Genomic DNA, 15108 nt, shown 5'->3' with positions numbered 1-15108 from the left:
ATTCATGATGTATCTGTAGTTCCCCTTGAATTACTTGCTCCCAGCTACCTCTGAGAAGTGCTAGCACTTATGTGACAGACAGTGTGGGGTAATACTTCCAGGGTTTACTGTTTGTTCGTGTGGTAAACATTGATCCTGCTTCCAAGAGGACACATGTGACTAGAAGAGACTGAAAGCTCTATTGCTCAAGGTGTTTTCTCATCTCTTTCCCCTCAGCTGCATTATTCTGAGCTGGAGGCTGGGGGGCGGGGATTGAGGTAGACTCTTATATTTTACTAGAGTCTGATTTTTCGGTTTTAGAATCCATGCGAGAACATCTTATTCATCACAACAAGCATAGTGGCCAGGGTGCCAAAGAATTTTGTTGGTCTTAATGATATCCTGAAACTTAATCTCTCCCACATCTCTGTCCAAATTACCCACTTCCATTAAGCACCTTCTGTGTGTCAGGACTGTGTCAGGTCTTGAGGGCTTGATACCCTTTATTCCTCACGACAGCCTCTGCCACTCCCACTGTATCAGATGGAGCCTTAGAGAGCATCTGACTTTGCCAGTTGGAGAGCCAGGATCAAAACCCAAGCGCTCTGACTCCAGAGCCCGCGTGTGCATTGCCTCTTACCCTGCTTCCTTTCTTCCCACCACCTCCCACGCCCTCCTTTTCATGAGTCCTAGTGGGATGACAGCCGGATCGGGGCAGCTGCACAGATCTTTGTAGCTCCTCCATGTGTCCTTGTTCTGTATTGTTCTCCCTTTCCTTACCCTCTTCTTGAAATCCTCATCTTTTCATCCACCTCTCCATCCTTTCCCCATGCCTTACTTTGCCTTAGCTGTTGCCATAAATCTACTGAAATAGTTGCATTTTTTTTTGATAAAAAGAGAATTGGTAAAGTTTTAAAAAAGTAAAGGCATAGCTAGGTAGTTTCTGCAGTTGGACCCCAAATTCACAGATAATAACAGTACAGAAAACGTGTGGTAGGAGTTGTAGACATAGAAGGGTTATGATGAAAAATATTGTGGGCGTGGCTCAAGTTAACGCTCTTGGAGGGTTTTGGACAGAATGCGGTATTTTCGCTTGTTCATCCTTCCACGCATCTACTGATTGTCCATTCGTTGAGAAACAGTAGAGCTTAGTGGCTAAGGGTTTGTTTTGGGCTCTGAAGCCAGACTGCTTGGGTTGAATCCCAGATCACTAGCTTCCCTCTGACCTTTGGCAACTTCAGTTAACCTCTTTGAGCCTCTGCTTCCTTCTCTGTAAGATAATGATAACTACCTCATAGGGTGATTGAGAGGATTAAGGCTGTGTATATAATGCACTTAATACAGTGCCTGGTATGCGAGAGGTTCTGAAAACGTATTAGTTATTATTAATATTAAAATGTGCCTGCTGTGCTGTAATATTCTACCCTGGACTTTGGGACTACAGTGGAAAAGACATCCCTGACATTACGATGCTTTCAGCTTAGTTGGAAAGAAAATTTTAAGTGTATATCTGTGCCTAGAGGAGACTGTGCAGGTAATGTGGGAGCATAGAGCAGGGGGTCCTAATGAAAAATCCTGGTCATGTTCACCAGAGAACTTTAGAGCTGGAAAGGATGGCAAAGATTTTCCAGTCAAACCTTCTTTGGAACCTAGAGAGCTTAAATGATTTGTCCCATTTATTCAGGGGATTTATAGAAGGGCCAGGACAGAACCTGTACCTCCTAAAACTGAGATCAGGTCAGAGCTAATCACATGGCCAAACCTCCTCCTTGAAGATTTCAGCCAATTTTCTGAAACATATTTACTCCCAAATCATTCTCATCAACAGTGCTTGGTGTTGGGGGCAGCTTCTCCAAACCCAGACTTTAATGGTCTCCGGCTCCTGGGAGCTCTCCTGGCAGTAATTTGTGCCAAGCCATCAGAATAATGATGACGGCCATTGTCTTATGTTTACTTTAAAGTCGTCCATCCTGATAATGATCACCTGGCAAAGAGAGAGATTTATCCTGCTGGACATTTCTAAGTATCCAGTTTGAATTTAGGAGACTGGGTAACCAATCTGATTAGCACCTGGATCTCACAGACCTGCCTGAGGAACACATACATGGTAAAACTAATCAGTTGACTTTAAAATGGAGATGAAAGAGCATCTCTTGGGAGGTATATGTGGGTTGGGGGAGGTGGGTAGAAATTGATTCAAGGAACTATCACCTGAAAAGTTTCAGATGGTTTATAATTTATCCGTAATGCGAAAAATACTTTACCACCGAGATAATATCTTGGGATAAATTTGAAATCACCAGCCATATTATGGATCTGTTTGTGGATGGATGTGCATGGTAGGGAATGAAATTTTCTTCTGTGAATGTAACTTGGTGTGAATAAAATGACAAATAAGCTATATGCAATAAAGCCCATTTGATATAATGTCTGTAATTTTAAACCTAAAACCATCATGTTTAAGAACTGTAAGGGACATGAGACCATCCGGTACAAATCACTTTGCAGATGGAGGAACTGAATCCCAGAGAAGATGAGTGGCTTTGCCTACCGTGGGAACTAGAACCCAGATATTTAAACTATTGAGTTTGGAGACTCTAGAAGATAAGACTAGATATCCACAGGCTCACTTTCAGTGTTTTTACCTGGTGGTTTTATGGCGTTGCTAATGATAGCTGTAACTGACTTCTGGAGATGAACCAACCCTTCAGCCCTTTGTATCTGTGGACGCTTAATAGAAATATTTTCTGTGACTCCTAATTAATACTCATATAAGTGTAGCGAAATTAGAACAATATTGTTTGTTAACCTCTTCTTTTGTTTGAGCTATTAATGTGGCTTCTTATGATTTCTCAGTTAGCTGATTTAAAAGAATTCAGAGAAAAGTCATGTATGCTGATCTTTCCAAAGAAAAATCCTGGTTGCTAGAGGGATTGAGCCTAATATAGTTTCGTATCACAGAGGTTTTAATAATGCAGTCTAAAGTATTTGTACATGAATTCATTAAGCCCAGATTAGGCTTATTATAATTACTCAAAAAGTAATTCAATTTAAGAGAAAACATTTTAAATGGATATAAAATACACTGTTAGCTGGGAAGCCATACTGTTCTACTTTATCAGCCCCATAAAGTACTAGCAGATTTGAACATAACTTCCACAGTATACAGAATGCAATCATAAAAAGTATTATTCCTAAATCTATGTTTTTATGTTCTTTCAGTAGTTAAGAGCTTTATCCTTCTGTGCTAGGAACGAGATATACTTGGGATAGAATGTCATAAAAGTGCTAGGGACTTACTGGCTCACGTCCCTCGCACTGCCTTCGCTAGTCAGTGTAGGCCGATGGGTCACAGGCACCCAGCCTAGGATTGATGTCGGTAGCACAGCCCCTTGAAAATGGATCAGGAAGATACTTCGGGACGTAAAAAAATTTTTTTTCTTACTCACAAATAAAAGATACTTACTGAGTGCCACATGCCTTCAGAGGTCCAGCAGTGACAGGTGAAGTACTGGTCTTCATTTCTCACGTGGTAAGAGGTGAGAGAGGCCAGGAGCAAGGAAACGAGTAGAACTTTCCCTGACCCACATCCAAAATAGGACAGAGGAGGAAAAGGATAGCGAGCTACAGGCAGACCCACGCTGAAGGGCAGGTTAGTATTTGGCATGGAGGGCTGGAGGCCTTCCTGTTAGTCCTTAATGACCAAGGCTCTCCAGGCCTGTGCAGTTGGAGCTGCCCGGTGTGCCCGGGGGAAGCAGGCGGGGCGTGGAGATTATTAGCTGTGTGGCCTTGCGGCTGCCTGAGCTGTCTGAGCTGTCTGGCTTTGGAGACACAGAAAACTAATCACAGCCCCCGTGTGGTGCCGTTGAGGCCAAGTCTGGAGGAGCCCTCCCTCTGGCTGGACTCCAAGAGAGCACAGACCTGCACCCAGACAGGAAGGAAGGGGTTCCACTTAAGTGGTTTGTTGTGTTCAAACTTTCACGAATTTATTTAATGGAGCAGCGGAACCCTTTCCTCAGGCAAACTCTTCCTAGAACCCCACTCTACGGGGCAGAGTAGTTCTCAGTTCAGCTGCCCCCTGGTGGTCCTAAACTCTTCTGAACCCTAGGCCTCCACTGATCACACCTCAGGGTAGGGATGGGTGAGCGCCTTACATGGTGGCCTTGAGAAACAGTGACCTGTCCCGAGAAGACAGGCACTGCCAGAGGGGTGAGTGATGCTGAAAGTGAAGGCAGGGCTCTGGGTTTCTGGAACTTCTGGGTTCTGATCACAACCCTTTAGATCTTTGGTGATAAGATGTCATCAGACCTCTGTCTTAAAAGTTAAAAATAATTGATTCATCAGATAACATTTGAGAATTGTTTTAGAGTTTCTTAGTGGCATGTAGGTATACAATGACCAGAAGGAACGAAAACGACCATTTAATTGTCATGGATTGTCCTCTTAAGATATTTCAAATCCAAGTCACAAATTTTCAAATAGTAGGCAATCGATAAATGTTTGTTGATGAATAATACTACAATTTATAGAAGTCTTTCTGAATATTCGTTATGGTGCACTCATGTGCTTTACCTCATTTAATCTCTAGCAATTTACACGGTAGCACAAAAATTTGCCATTTTTATTATCGGCACTTTGCTGATGGGAAAAGCAAGGCTTGGGAAGTTAAGTAATTTACCTAAGATCACACAGTGAGACGTGGGATCTGCTCTGACTTCAGGACCTGAGCTCTTTGCTCTCCTGATCTGTTGCTTATTATTATAACAACATTAACGTTCACCTATTGAGCACGTACCATAAACCAGCTACCGTGTGAGAAGTGCTCTGCATAGTATGATCTGAGTCGTCCTCATGAATTTTGAAAGTTTTCTGATCCTCATTTTATAAATGTAGACATTGAGATCTGAAGAGGCTAAGTAGTTGCTTGAGATGGCTCAGATGGTGAACTGGCAAGACGTTGAACCTCGTATTATGTGACTCTGACGTCCATATCCTGCACGCTGATTAAATTATCTCACTCGACCCTCCTGATAGCCCCATGGTAGGGAGAAGGCTTAGCTCTGCCACCCCTGTGTTCTCACCTAGAAGTTTCACCAAGATGAAGATGTTTCACCCTGGGTTTCCACCTGGCGGGGGTGATCCTATGTCATGGGCTCTAGTGGCCACGATCGTGTGGTGACACGCTTGTACTTGGGAGAGAAGGAGTTAGCCCTACCTTCCTTGGGAAGGCCGCCTGCCATTTTGGACCTAGGTTTCCTCAATTTGAAGCAGAACTACCATGGAGAGCTGGGGAGGCTTTGGCGAATCCCACTTTTCAACCTAGAAAAGAAAGAATTCACTTCACACACGGAGATTTGTGGAAGTCCACAGGCTTAAGTCTAGAAACTCTTGATACCTATGCCTAGAGCTTGCCCATTTTTGAAATTTGGTGAGCGGGCCGATCAGCTGATCTTGAAATTGCCCTTGGTTAATGGTGAACTTGATCCCATTCAAAGAGGCAGCATTCAGTCCAGCTGCTTCGTACATCCCTTCTTTTGTCCCTGGTTAGTTAGGTCCTAGTGACATTTCCAGTGCGTTCCTGTAACAGCCCTTGTACTTGAAAGAGAATTTTCTTTCTGTGGCTCAAACCACAGGAGGACTCGCAAGACAGCTATCTCCCCAGGTGAGACTTCTTAAATGGGAGTTAAGTGCATGCATTTTCAAGAAACTAAACTCCCCTCATATATAATTTAACCTAGAAAAGAAAGCAAAATTGAGAGAGTGGTATTACATTGTGTGAAGACTCGTAACTGTACCTCCCCCAGTCTCATGGAAGCCATGCACGCTTTCACTGTTTGGCTTGTCTCTAATGCTGTGGGGTGTGGGCTAAATGTGATATTGTAATGATACTGAGGGTTTCTCTAACCATAGTTTTGGGCTGTGGATTGAAATAGTAAATTACTCCTAGCAGACTGAATGGGCAGTCAGACTGCCAGCCAGTTCTCCTCATAAAACAAAGCAATAGATAAATAAAGGAGAGCCAACTCACTTAACCCGCATGACTCTGTGCACCGCTAATTATTAACCCAGGCTCAAGAGAAGGGTTCACCCCGAGTGGAGTTAAATCATTTTTAATAGAGGTAAACACTAGCCATGTGGATGAGTAGCACTCAAGAAAGTTTTTAATCAGCAATGTTTAAGAATCACCCTACCTAATTGCCATAACTTATTAATAATAATAAATAATCTAGTCTTTTTATGGTCCTTGTCTCTGGAGGACTCAGTGCATTAAAGATCTCTGGGGTGTGAATCTCTCAGTTGCTATGGGGGAGGTGGGCAAGCATCGTTGATGCTTATTCGTAACAGAAGAAATTGGACGTCGAGGCTAAGAAAGGCAAGTCTGAGTCTTTCTCGTTTTCTTCTTCCCACTTCTGAATCACCAGTTTATAATGCCCTTTTATCTATCTAGAGGACCAGAATGGCTCCGGGGGCGGGGGTGGGGCCGGAGAACAGGCTTTCTTTGTTCACATGAATGATTGGGGTTGAGGTTTCTCTCCCTTGGGAAGTGAGTATGAGCAGAGCTTTGTCTGAAGGAGTTCATTTCCTCTGCACAAGTGTCCCTGGTGTCCCTGGGGCTCAACCTGACTGTGGCCAGGGTGAGCGCTGGCAACTCCCAACTCTGTACTTGTGTGGATTTCCAGTTCCTGGGAGAGCAGAGAAGATGGCGCCAAGACTCACTCTCAGAGTCATTCTCCACAGCAGCAGGAGCGGGGAGTGGGGAAATGTTTGTGTAAATCATCTGACTTAACCTTCCCAGCACCATGGCGTGTGTATTAAAATATCTCCAGGTCCGCGAGGAAGAAACTCAGGCTCAAATAATGTAAGTGATTGACTCCCAAACAGTTTTTAGTGGTTGGTTACACTGGAAGGAGATGATTGCATTCAAATTTGAGGCCATTTGATTTTTATAAGTTGATTAGTCCCTACAGATTGAGAGCTGATGGTAGTGGACAGAAACTCCAGAATAGGAGATAAGAGTATTTCTTATCTTTACGCTTATGTCTTCTGAGGTCTTGGTGGGGAGAGGCTGGGTGAAGTGTTGCCAGACAGCAAAGAATCCACTCCTCACTTAATTTCCATTCTTCTGTCCATGAATCATTCGAGCCTGAGCCTGGATGGCTGCTTTAGTCTGGAAAAGTGGAATTTTAAAGAAGGTACCCAAGCAGTAATTATTCAGAGCAAAGAGCTAAATAATGCTAAGAACAGAATGATTTATGCCATAGACTACAAAAGACATAAATTTAGAGTGTAAATTACAAGATAACTCGTGCAAAATTGTTGCAATATTTATACTAGTGTTTATTAAAATTTACATTTGAATGAAAAGGTGCAAAACGTAAATGAAGCTGAAAAGAGGGTTTTAAAAATCTGAAATAGCTTCTATGAAAATCAGGAGAGTTTTCTGTAATAGAGGAAACTAAGAGTACTCCATACAGACTTGTCTGCTAACCCATGAAATGTACAGTGGAATTGGAAGGAATAAGGTCTCTTATTCCTGAATCCCTGCCTGAATTTCCTCTCTCCCTGACCAGTGATGCTTTTCAGTGATTCAAATCAGTACTGAATTTTGAAGGAAGTACTCCCTGTCAAAAGCCATGGAGAGGTTGAGGATTCTGGACGGATGTCGAGACTGGATCCGTATTTGAAAGACTAATCTTATTTCACTGATGTTTTCAATGTTGGAAATTTTTGTCTGTATTCATTAGAGGAGAATGATAAATCTCTAATTTGTACTTGGCTAATAATAGGGATGAGCTTTTGTGCTTCATTAAGGTTAAATGAATCTCGTGTAGTCCTGGCTTAGCCTTTAAAGGGCGCCATGTGTGACCTTGGGAAAAATCTCTTACTTCCTTGGGACCCAGTCTCCCCATCTGTATAATAAGGGGGTTTGAGCAGATGAGTGCTAAGACAGACCTGCCCTCTGTCCTTCCCTCCTGTGTGGGATCCCACCATGCCAGGAAGTTAGGACCCACAAAGGCAATTAAGACACATAGCTCTTGTTCTCAGGGGCTCATGGGCTACATAAATAACTAATTATAACATGAGCTATAATTGCAACGTTACTCTAGGAGCACAGAGGCGGAAAGAGTGACTTCCCTCTCTGTAGGGATAGGCTGTGAGAAACTTCACTGTGGCTGTGACATTTGAAGGCGGAGGAGGAGGGCTCCTCCAGGTGTGCAGGCTGGTCAGAGGGTAAGTGGTTCAGACTGCTTTGCAGGCAGCAAATGCACATGACTGCAGTATATTTAGGGAGCTGCACACGGTCCTTCTCTCAGTCTCTGGACAGTGTCAGGGTATAGGAGCTGAGTGACATTCTGCACACTGCGGTGTCAGAACTTGGGCCAGTGATAAATCACTGAGGTGAGAGAATAATGTACAGCATGTATAAATTAGAGCAGAATTAAAGTTGTCCTGGGATGGCGCTATCATGCATTTACATCCCGGTTGGCTTTCATGAAAGGGTGGTGATTTAGACAACTCCCTGGGAGCTGTGAGCCTGCAGTCTGTCTCATTGGTACCAAAGCCGCTGGCTTGGGTATGCCCTGGGGAGCATGTGTATTGCATGTGAATGACAGTCCTCTTGGGGGTCACACGTGCCCCTGTGGAATGAAAACTACTCTCACAGGTATTCTCTCCTTGCAGTCTGTTTAACCCCAGGTGCATGTTTCGTCCGTACCATTTGTGGGCCATTGTAACTTTAGAGGATCTGTTGTTTTAGTTGACAACTGACAGCAAATTTAGATATTGATCTGGTTCTTAGTTTTTAAGATACAGTTGATCAGTTTTAAATCCAGATTATAAATGTAAGGCTTGTTCATTGTTAACAATTAAAATCATACAGAAATACTTACATATGATTTAAAAAATAGCCCCAGATTCCATAACCTGAAGATAAATATTTCTGTGACCATCATAGAAACACCTTTAGGTATTTCATTAGATGAAATTCCTAGCAGTGGCATTGTACGTCTAGGCATGTATATTTAACACTTCCATACATACTGTCAAACTATCTTCTGGAAGTTTCATACCTGTTTACAACCCTACGGGCAGGGCAAGAACTAGCTCACATTTGGGTGGTGCTGTCTGTTTCCTGCCAGTGCTGCCACATTTAAGTGGCTGAATGAGAAAGAACGAGCAGACAAAAATACTTTTGGGGCGACTGGGAGGCAGTAGAAGCAGGGTGAACCTGAATACATGGGCTGGATGTCACAAGTACCTGGCATGTGTGTTCACCAGAAGATACGGACACAATGCCACAACTCCTAATTGCCCAACGCTGAAAACACTCCAAATCTCCATCCACATTGGGGTGGAGAAATAAATTACGGTATAATCACGCAATGAAGTACTATCCAGCAGTGAGAACGCACGATCTACTGCGTGCTACAGCGTGGTGACTCCCACGATCACTGCGGAGCAAAGAAGGCAGACAGAAAAAATTCGTACTGTGTCAGTCCATTTATATGAAGTTCAACAACACGCAAAACGAATGTAAAGTGTTAGAAGTCACGCCAATGGTTGTCCTTGGCGGGTGTCAGTAACTGCTTGTTCATTTATGCTTTTTGCTGAGATGTGTGTTCCCTGGTGCCAGACCTAGTGCTTGGCATACAGTCGCCTCTCAAATATTTGTTGAAAAAGAGTAATTAACATTTTTGTCACCTTTTAAGAGATTTTGACTTAGGACTGAATATGAAGATATGGTGTTACTAGTTGTGAGTTATAATGTGGAGAATTCATACCAATGTTGTGCTCATTATGATTGAAATACAGAACTTCAGCACATTCATAGGCCCTTCCTCTGTTTATCCTGTTATGTGCTAATTTTGCTGTGTCGTTATCGATAAACTGGTCAGGCAGCTTAGTCATGGGTAGGGAGATGTTTTTTGGAATCGGAGACTTGGGTTCAATCCTAAGCCCATTGCTTATTCCTCTGTGGCCTTGGATGAGTCACTCAACATTCCAGAGGTTCTGTTTCCCCATCTGTAAAGTGGAAATAATAATACAACCCACTGTATAGGGTTGCTGTGAAAATAATAATGATATAAACATTAATGGTAACCGCCAAGTCTTGTATGTTTACTATGGCACCGATCTAAGCCTTTAAAACACAGGATGTAATTTGCTTTATCTTTCCAATGCTTTTGCCTGTTTGTGGTTTAGGGGACTGTAAGCCACTGAGTTAGTAAGCATTGAGCCAGGTTATAAACCCAGGCAGTTCCCTTCCAGAGCTCAAGCTCTTAACCACTGCCTTTGAGTAGAGGAAATATTGTACCGAGAGTGCTTAGCAAAGTCAGCATATGTGAGCTCTGATGATCACCACTGTCGTTTTCAACATGATGATTAATATTTTTTCTCCTCTCTCTCCCCCTTTCTTCTCCCCTGTTTTTCCTCCCTCCTGACAGATGTTTTCCAGCAAGGTAAGCTCCCTGCCTCCTGCCTGCTTTTCCGCGGGCTGTGCTCTTTGGGGAAAGGGTATCATCTGCGTGCAGACTTATGGGGCTTGCAGGCTCAGCGCACGTGTCCCGGGGGCCTTAGGAGGTTCCATGAGGATGAGGGCCTGCGGTGGCCTGAGGTGCCATCTGCCTTCCTGGGCTTCTGATGTCCAGCCTCTCTGCTTCCTCTAGACCCTGCTTGGGGGTGGGGTGCGGACCAGACAGTTGGTACTGAGGAGAGGTTTATGGCTGGGAGCCTGTCTGAGGGCAGGGCTGCTGTGGGGCTGGTGAGGCCGGTGAGGAGTAGGTGTCTCTGGAGGGGAGTGGAGGCCCCCAGCCCCTCGGGGCTCCTGCATCAAGGCCAGGTGCTGCTTGGTCAGGGCTTCACAAAAGCCACCTCCACCCGGGGAGTTCTCTGCCAGGCAGAAGTGTTACTGTCCTGGAGATATGGGCGTGACCACATCTGGCTGGTTGCTTCGTGCCCCTCAACCCAGTGGTGCCTCACCACCCCTCCGATTGGGCCTGTGACTGCAGTGAGCCCATCCAGGGTGCAGTGTCTTGTGTGTTTAGCCAGCAGGAGCTCACGTGTCCCGGGGAGCTGGCGAGGGAGCGCCTTCCCGAGACTGTGTCTTCCGGTGGGTGGTTCAGTCCCCCCGGGGATCCACAGCCATGTGCTCTGGGAGACTCATGGGCGTAGCCTTGTTGAACCTGCTGGATACACATTAAGGGGGGAAATACCTCTTTCCCTTTCTGATCACAGTCTGAGGCTACCAGGTCAAACTGGCAGGACCTGACAGTTTATATTGAAGTTGGGAAATATGTCTGTGGCACACATCTGCCACACCTTTCTTGAATTCCAGGCTGGCTTAGAATAAAAGAGACTGGTTTAAAAATACATCCAGGCATCCCATATATAGCTGCCAAATAATCTTACAGGCTCGATACTTTCCTGACGATTATTTCCCCCCAAACAGGCAGCGTGTTATGGAGAAGGTCTGTCTGTTGTCTCTACTAGAAGCACGGTTGTGGGTAACAATGAGGGGACTGTTGTGTTATCTTTTAAGAGTCTGGAGACCTAGACTTACTTTTATAAATAATTCATAAATCCCAGCAAGCCATAAGTAATAAGTTCCATTTGGCTAGAGACTAAGAGACGAGCAAAATTGAGAAGGTACCTCGGCTGTTGCTGGAATACCATTGCTGCCGTCAGGGCCCCCGGCTACAGTTCATCATCTTCCTTGACAAATTGGGGGTTCAGTGGGACTCTTTGAGAGGAGAATTTTTTTGTCTATGATCTTGAACGCCAGTGTCCCCTCCCCGGCCCCCAACACTGAATTACATTTTTCCTTGTGAGACATAAAATGCTCGAGTTTGGAAAGTCTTGCTGGAGCACGTGTAGCGAGGCCGCTGGAGGATGGGGAGAGGAAAGGTTTGTATCAGATCTGGCTTTTCTACCCACAACCATGAGCACGTGCAGTTGTTGGAGTCCGTGTAAAAAATGGCTTATCAGGCTATTTGTGTCAAATTTGCCTCCTTTTTAATCAGTCATGCCATTTGATTGATGGGATTTGCCTGTCAGTAACAGTGATATGCAGAGCAGGAGTTATAATCATCTGCAAATCACAGGCTATGGAGACTTACTAGCATCTTCCAGGGATGGAAGCTGCTGGCCACCTGTTGCCCTGCGACACGGTGGGCGGCAGCTCCCTCCTCAGATGTTACTAGCATCTCAGGTGCGGAGAGCTGAACTTGCTTTTGGGAACTTGCTTTGGCCTTACAGGACCATTTCACACAGAGAGGCACTCTCTGAAATGATGGCCCAGAACTCACCAGCTGGTTCCCCCTGCTTACCTTTGCTTCTGGCCACTCTGCCTGTGAAATTCCCACTCAGTAAAATGTGACAGTAAGAAACATGCCAGTGACAATAACATCAGACCAAGACAAAAGGTTCTATGTCTTACAGACAGAATCTGAAACATTGACTGCTCAACATCTTCTAGGGTTAAAACTCTGTTCCAGAATTGTGCCATTAACGTGAAACGCGGTGGGGCCATGGGTAAACGGTAGAAAACCACATGGCTTCAGATGAACAGAAGCCACGGGGTAGTTTCTGAAGCCCATCCACACAGGACAACTCTGAGCGGCTCTGGCACGACCACGCCGTGGACATCCAGGCCCTGCTTGCTTTGGCTTCCCCAGGAGTCCCGGGCAGCTGGCGAGATGCTGCTTTGCAAATATGTCCTTCTGGCTGTGAGTGAGTGAGCGAGGCCCCTTTGCCCAGAGGAGTCCCTGCGTGTTTGGGCTGCTGTGCACTGTGGAGGCAGAAGAGGGAAGCAGGCTTGCAAGTTGCCAACATCAGACACTCTCAGAGGAAACCAAAGTTATTTCCTCTGGATTGCATTATCTTTTATCTCGCTACAGATCAATCTTGTTACGGCAGATACAGCGCAGCAGCTCCTGCTCAGCCTTTCTCTGCTATGTCCGCGGTGTGGGCACGTGGGAGCGGATTTCTACCCTGTGCCATTTTAGAGCTTGTCTCGGTTCTTTCATGTGTAAATGCCACTTGCTGTGGTTAGACTACAGGGCATGAGACTGTCAAGGACCGGTGGGTCCGCGCCTGGACCTTCGATATGGACGGGGCCACGTTTTCAAGGAGCCTTAATTGACCCACATTCTCTGCTGTCTGTAGAGCTCCCGAGCCATTGGATGGCTTTCAGGAATTCCGAAGTGCCACAGAATTGCTCTTCACAACACATGCGATTGAAAATGCTGTATGTGCACACGTGTCTGGAATCTTGAGTTTTAGACCAATCGTTTAATAATGAAGTCAGGACCACACACACATGCACACACGCACATACACACACACACAGCTCATTTAAAATTGTTGAAGCACCCTTAAATGCTTATCCACAAGCTCAACCTTGATTCTGAGATAGAACAGAAACCAAGAGAGTGGCTTGGAAATGAGAGCGTTACCACTCAGCTGGGTGTTTGAAAGCGTCACTGGGCACAGTTATAAAGATTTCACCATTGAGTTAATTCTCTGCTCAGTGAACTGAGGTCCCTTATAGACTCTGTGCCCGAGGAGGCATAGCCTTTCCTCCTCCTCAGTTTTCACCCTGAGGTGGGATCTTGCTATTAGATTTTTCTTTCAGCTCAAGTAATTTTTGATACCTTTCAAACATAGTGCACTTGTTTATTTTGTGACTGGTTGCCACGTGCCTGGCACTGTCTAGATCTCGAGAATAAAGGCGTGACCAAGATGGCAAAGGCCCCCGTTCTCCTGGAACTCATGGTTTAGGTTGGAGACCATTTGGTGCCCAGTGTGCAAATTAATAAACAAGGCAAATTCCAAGAGGATACAAGCAGGGAAGAAAACAACATGGATGGTGCACTGGGGGCTTGGAGGGCCACTTTCGATGGGGAGACCAGAGCATGACAAGAAAGACCAGCTATTGCAGAATCTGGGGGGACAGCAGTGGAACTTGCAAGGGAGGGGCCGCTGGGCAGGAACACCCCAGTGTTCCAGGATCAGAAGGAAGTTGGAGTGAAGGAGGGAGTTGTGTGAAATGAGCAAGAAGACGGGCAGGAGTAGGGTCTAGGACCAGAGGAAGGAAGTCCATAGTGGGCTTTAAGCAGAAGCATTTATATATCTTAGAAGACCCTCCGTTTTTGCTCCCAGCAGGGTTGCTGCCTTTGTTGAGAGCTTGGGCCAATTGCTTTGCCCTGTAGCCTCAGTTTTCCCATCTGTAAAATGAGAGGGTTGGGGAGATCCCTGACCCAACTTGGCTTCCTGCTGATGCTTTATTAGAGAAGTTTTAGGTGGATTTGAGTTAATAGGGTGCAGATTTTGACTGTTATCTAGAGAACTTGGGTGAAAGCAGAGGTTCCCATTAGGCTGAGAAATAAGGTGAAAAGAAATGTGGTTTCAGAAGTGTAACCTACTCACATGGGCATCTGGAAACATCAGTTCTCTCCCATGTGGATTCATACTGGAATGCACTCTGGATGGCATTGCTTTTACGAATCTGAAGAGAACAATAAATCACAGTTCGCTTTCTGGCAGCCCAGCCAAGCCCGTTAATTGTTGAGGTGGACTTGTGGTGACAGGGACCGCTGTCATTTATAATGTGCTTGACTTAAGCTCTTTGCATATTTCAAATGTATTGGTCAGACTGCTGGGGCTGGATCTTAGGTTTTCCCAACCACTTTAGAAAACCCATCTATTACAAAGCTCTGACCCTTTATCCATGAATTATGGTCCCTCTGGTAATGTTACACATTATGAAATATTGTTTTCTTTATGAGTGTGGGATTGGGGTGAATAAATTAAATCTATTGTTCCCACTTCCAGGTAAAAACTCCAAGTTGTCATGTGACGTTAACTAGTAAATGACTAAAAAATGCATGAATGTTTTTATGGAACATTCACGCTTCCTATATGCTAATATTGACTGTGTTTGTATATCACCCCTCATTCTGTCCAGAATCAGAAGAATATTCTGAGTCATGTAGGAAATGCATCCATCTTTCCAGCGCAAACTGAACAACATTACCATTTAATTTCATACGGATTCACTTTGTGTGTGTGTGTGTGTCAGAGAGGTAGGAAGATGATAGGCATTTAGATGATATTTACATAATCATATTC

At 44.8% G+C, this 15108-nt stretch overlaps 1 protein-coding gene across 8 annotated transcripts in view; it reads left to right on the top strand.

The window, feature by feature from the left end:
* GFRA1 (GDNF family receptor alpha 1) overlaps positions 1–15108 on the top strand; it is a 196225-nt gene that overhangs the window by 46506 nt on the left and 134611 nt on the right. For 7 of the 8 annotated variants that reach the window (XM_031682553.2, XM_031682554.2, XM_031682552.2 and 4 more), the window contains one exon: positions 10425–10439. The exons of the other annotated variant lie outside the window; for it this stretch is intronic. In XM_031682553.2, coding sequence (XP_031538413.1) covers positions 10425–10439 — 15 coding nt within the window. The remainder of the gene's footprint in view (positions 1–10424; positions 10440–15108) is intronic. 8 annotated transcript variants of the gene reach the window in all.

Source organism: Vicugna pacos, chromosome 11 (assembly GCF_048564905.1).
Source record: "Vicugna pacos chromosome 11, VicPac4, whole genome shotgun sequence".
In the NCBI taxonomy this organism is placed as follows: domain Eukaryota; kingdom Metazoa; phylum Chordata; class Mammalia; order Artiodactyla; family Camelidae; genus Vicugna; species Vicugna pacos.
The sequence above is the reverse complement of the archived record's forward strand: the minus strand, read 5'-3'. Positions and strand labels throughout refer to the sequence as shown.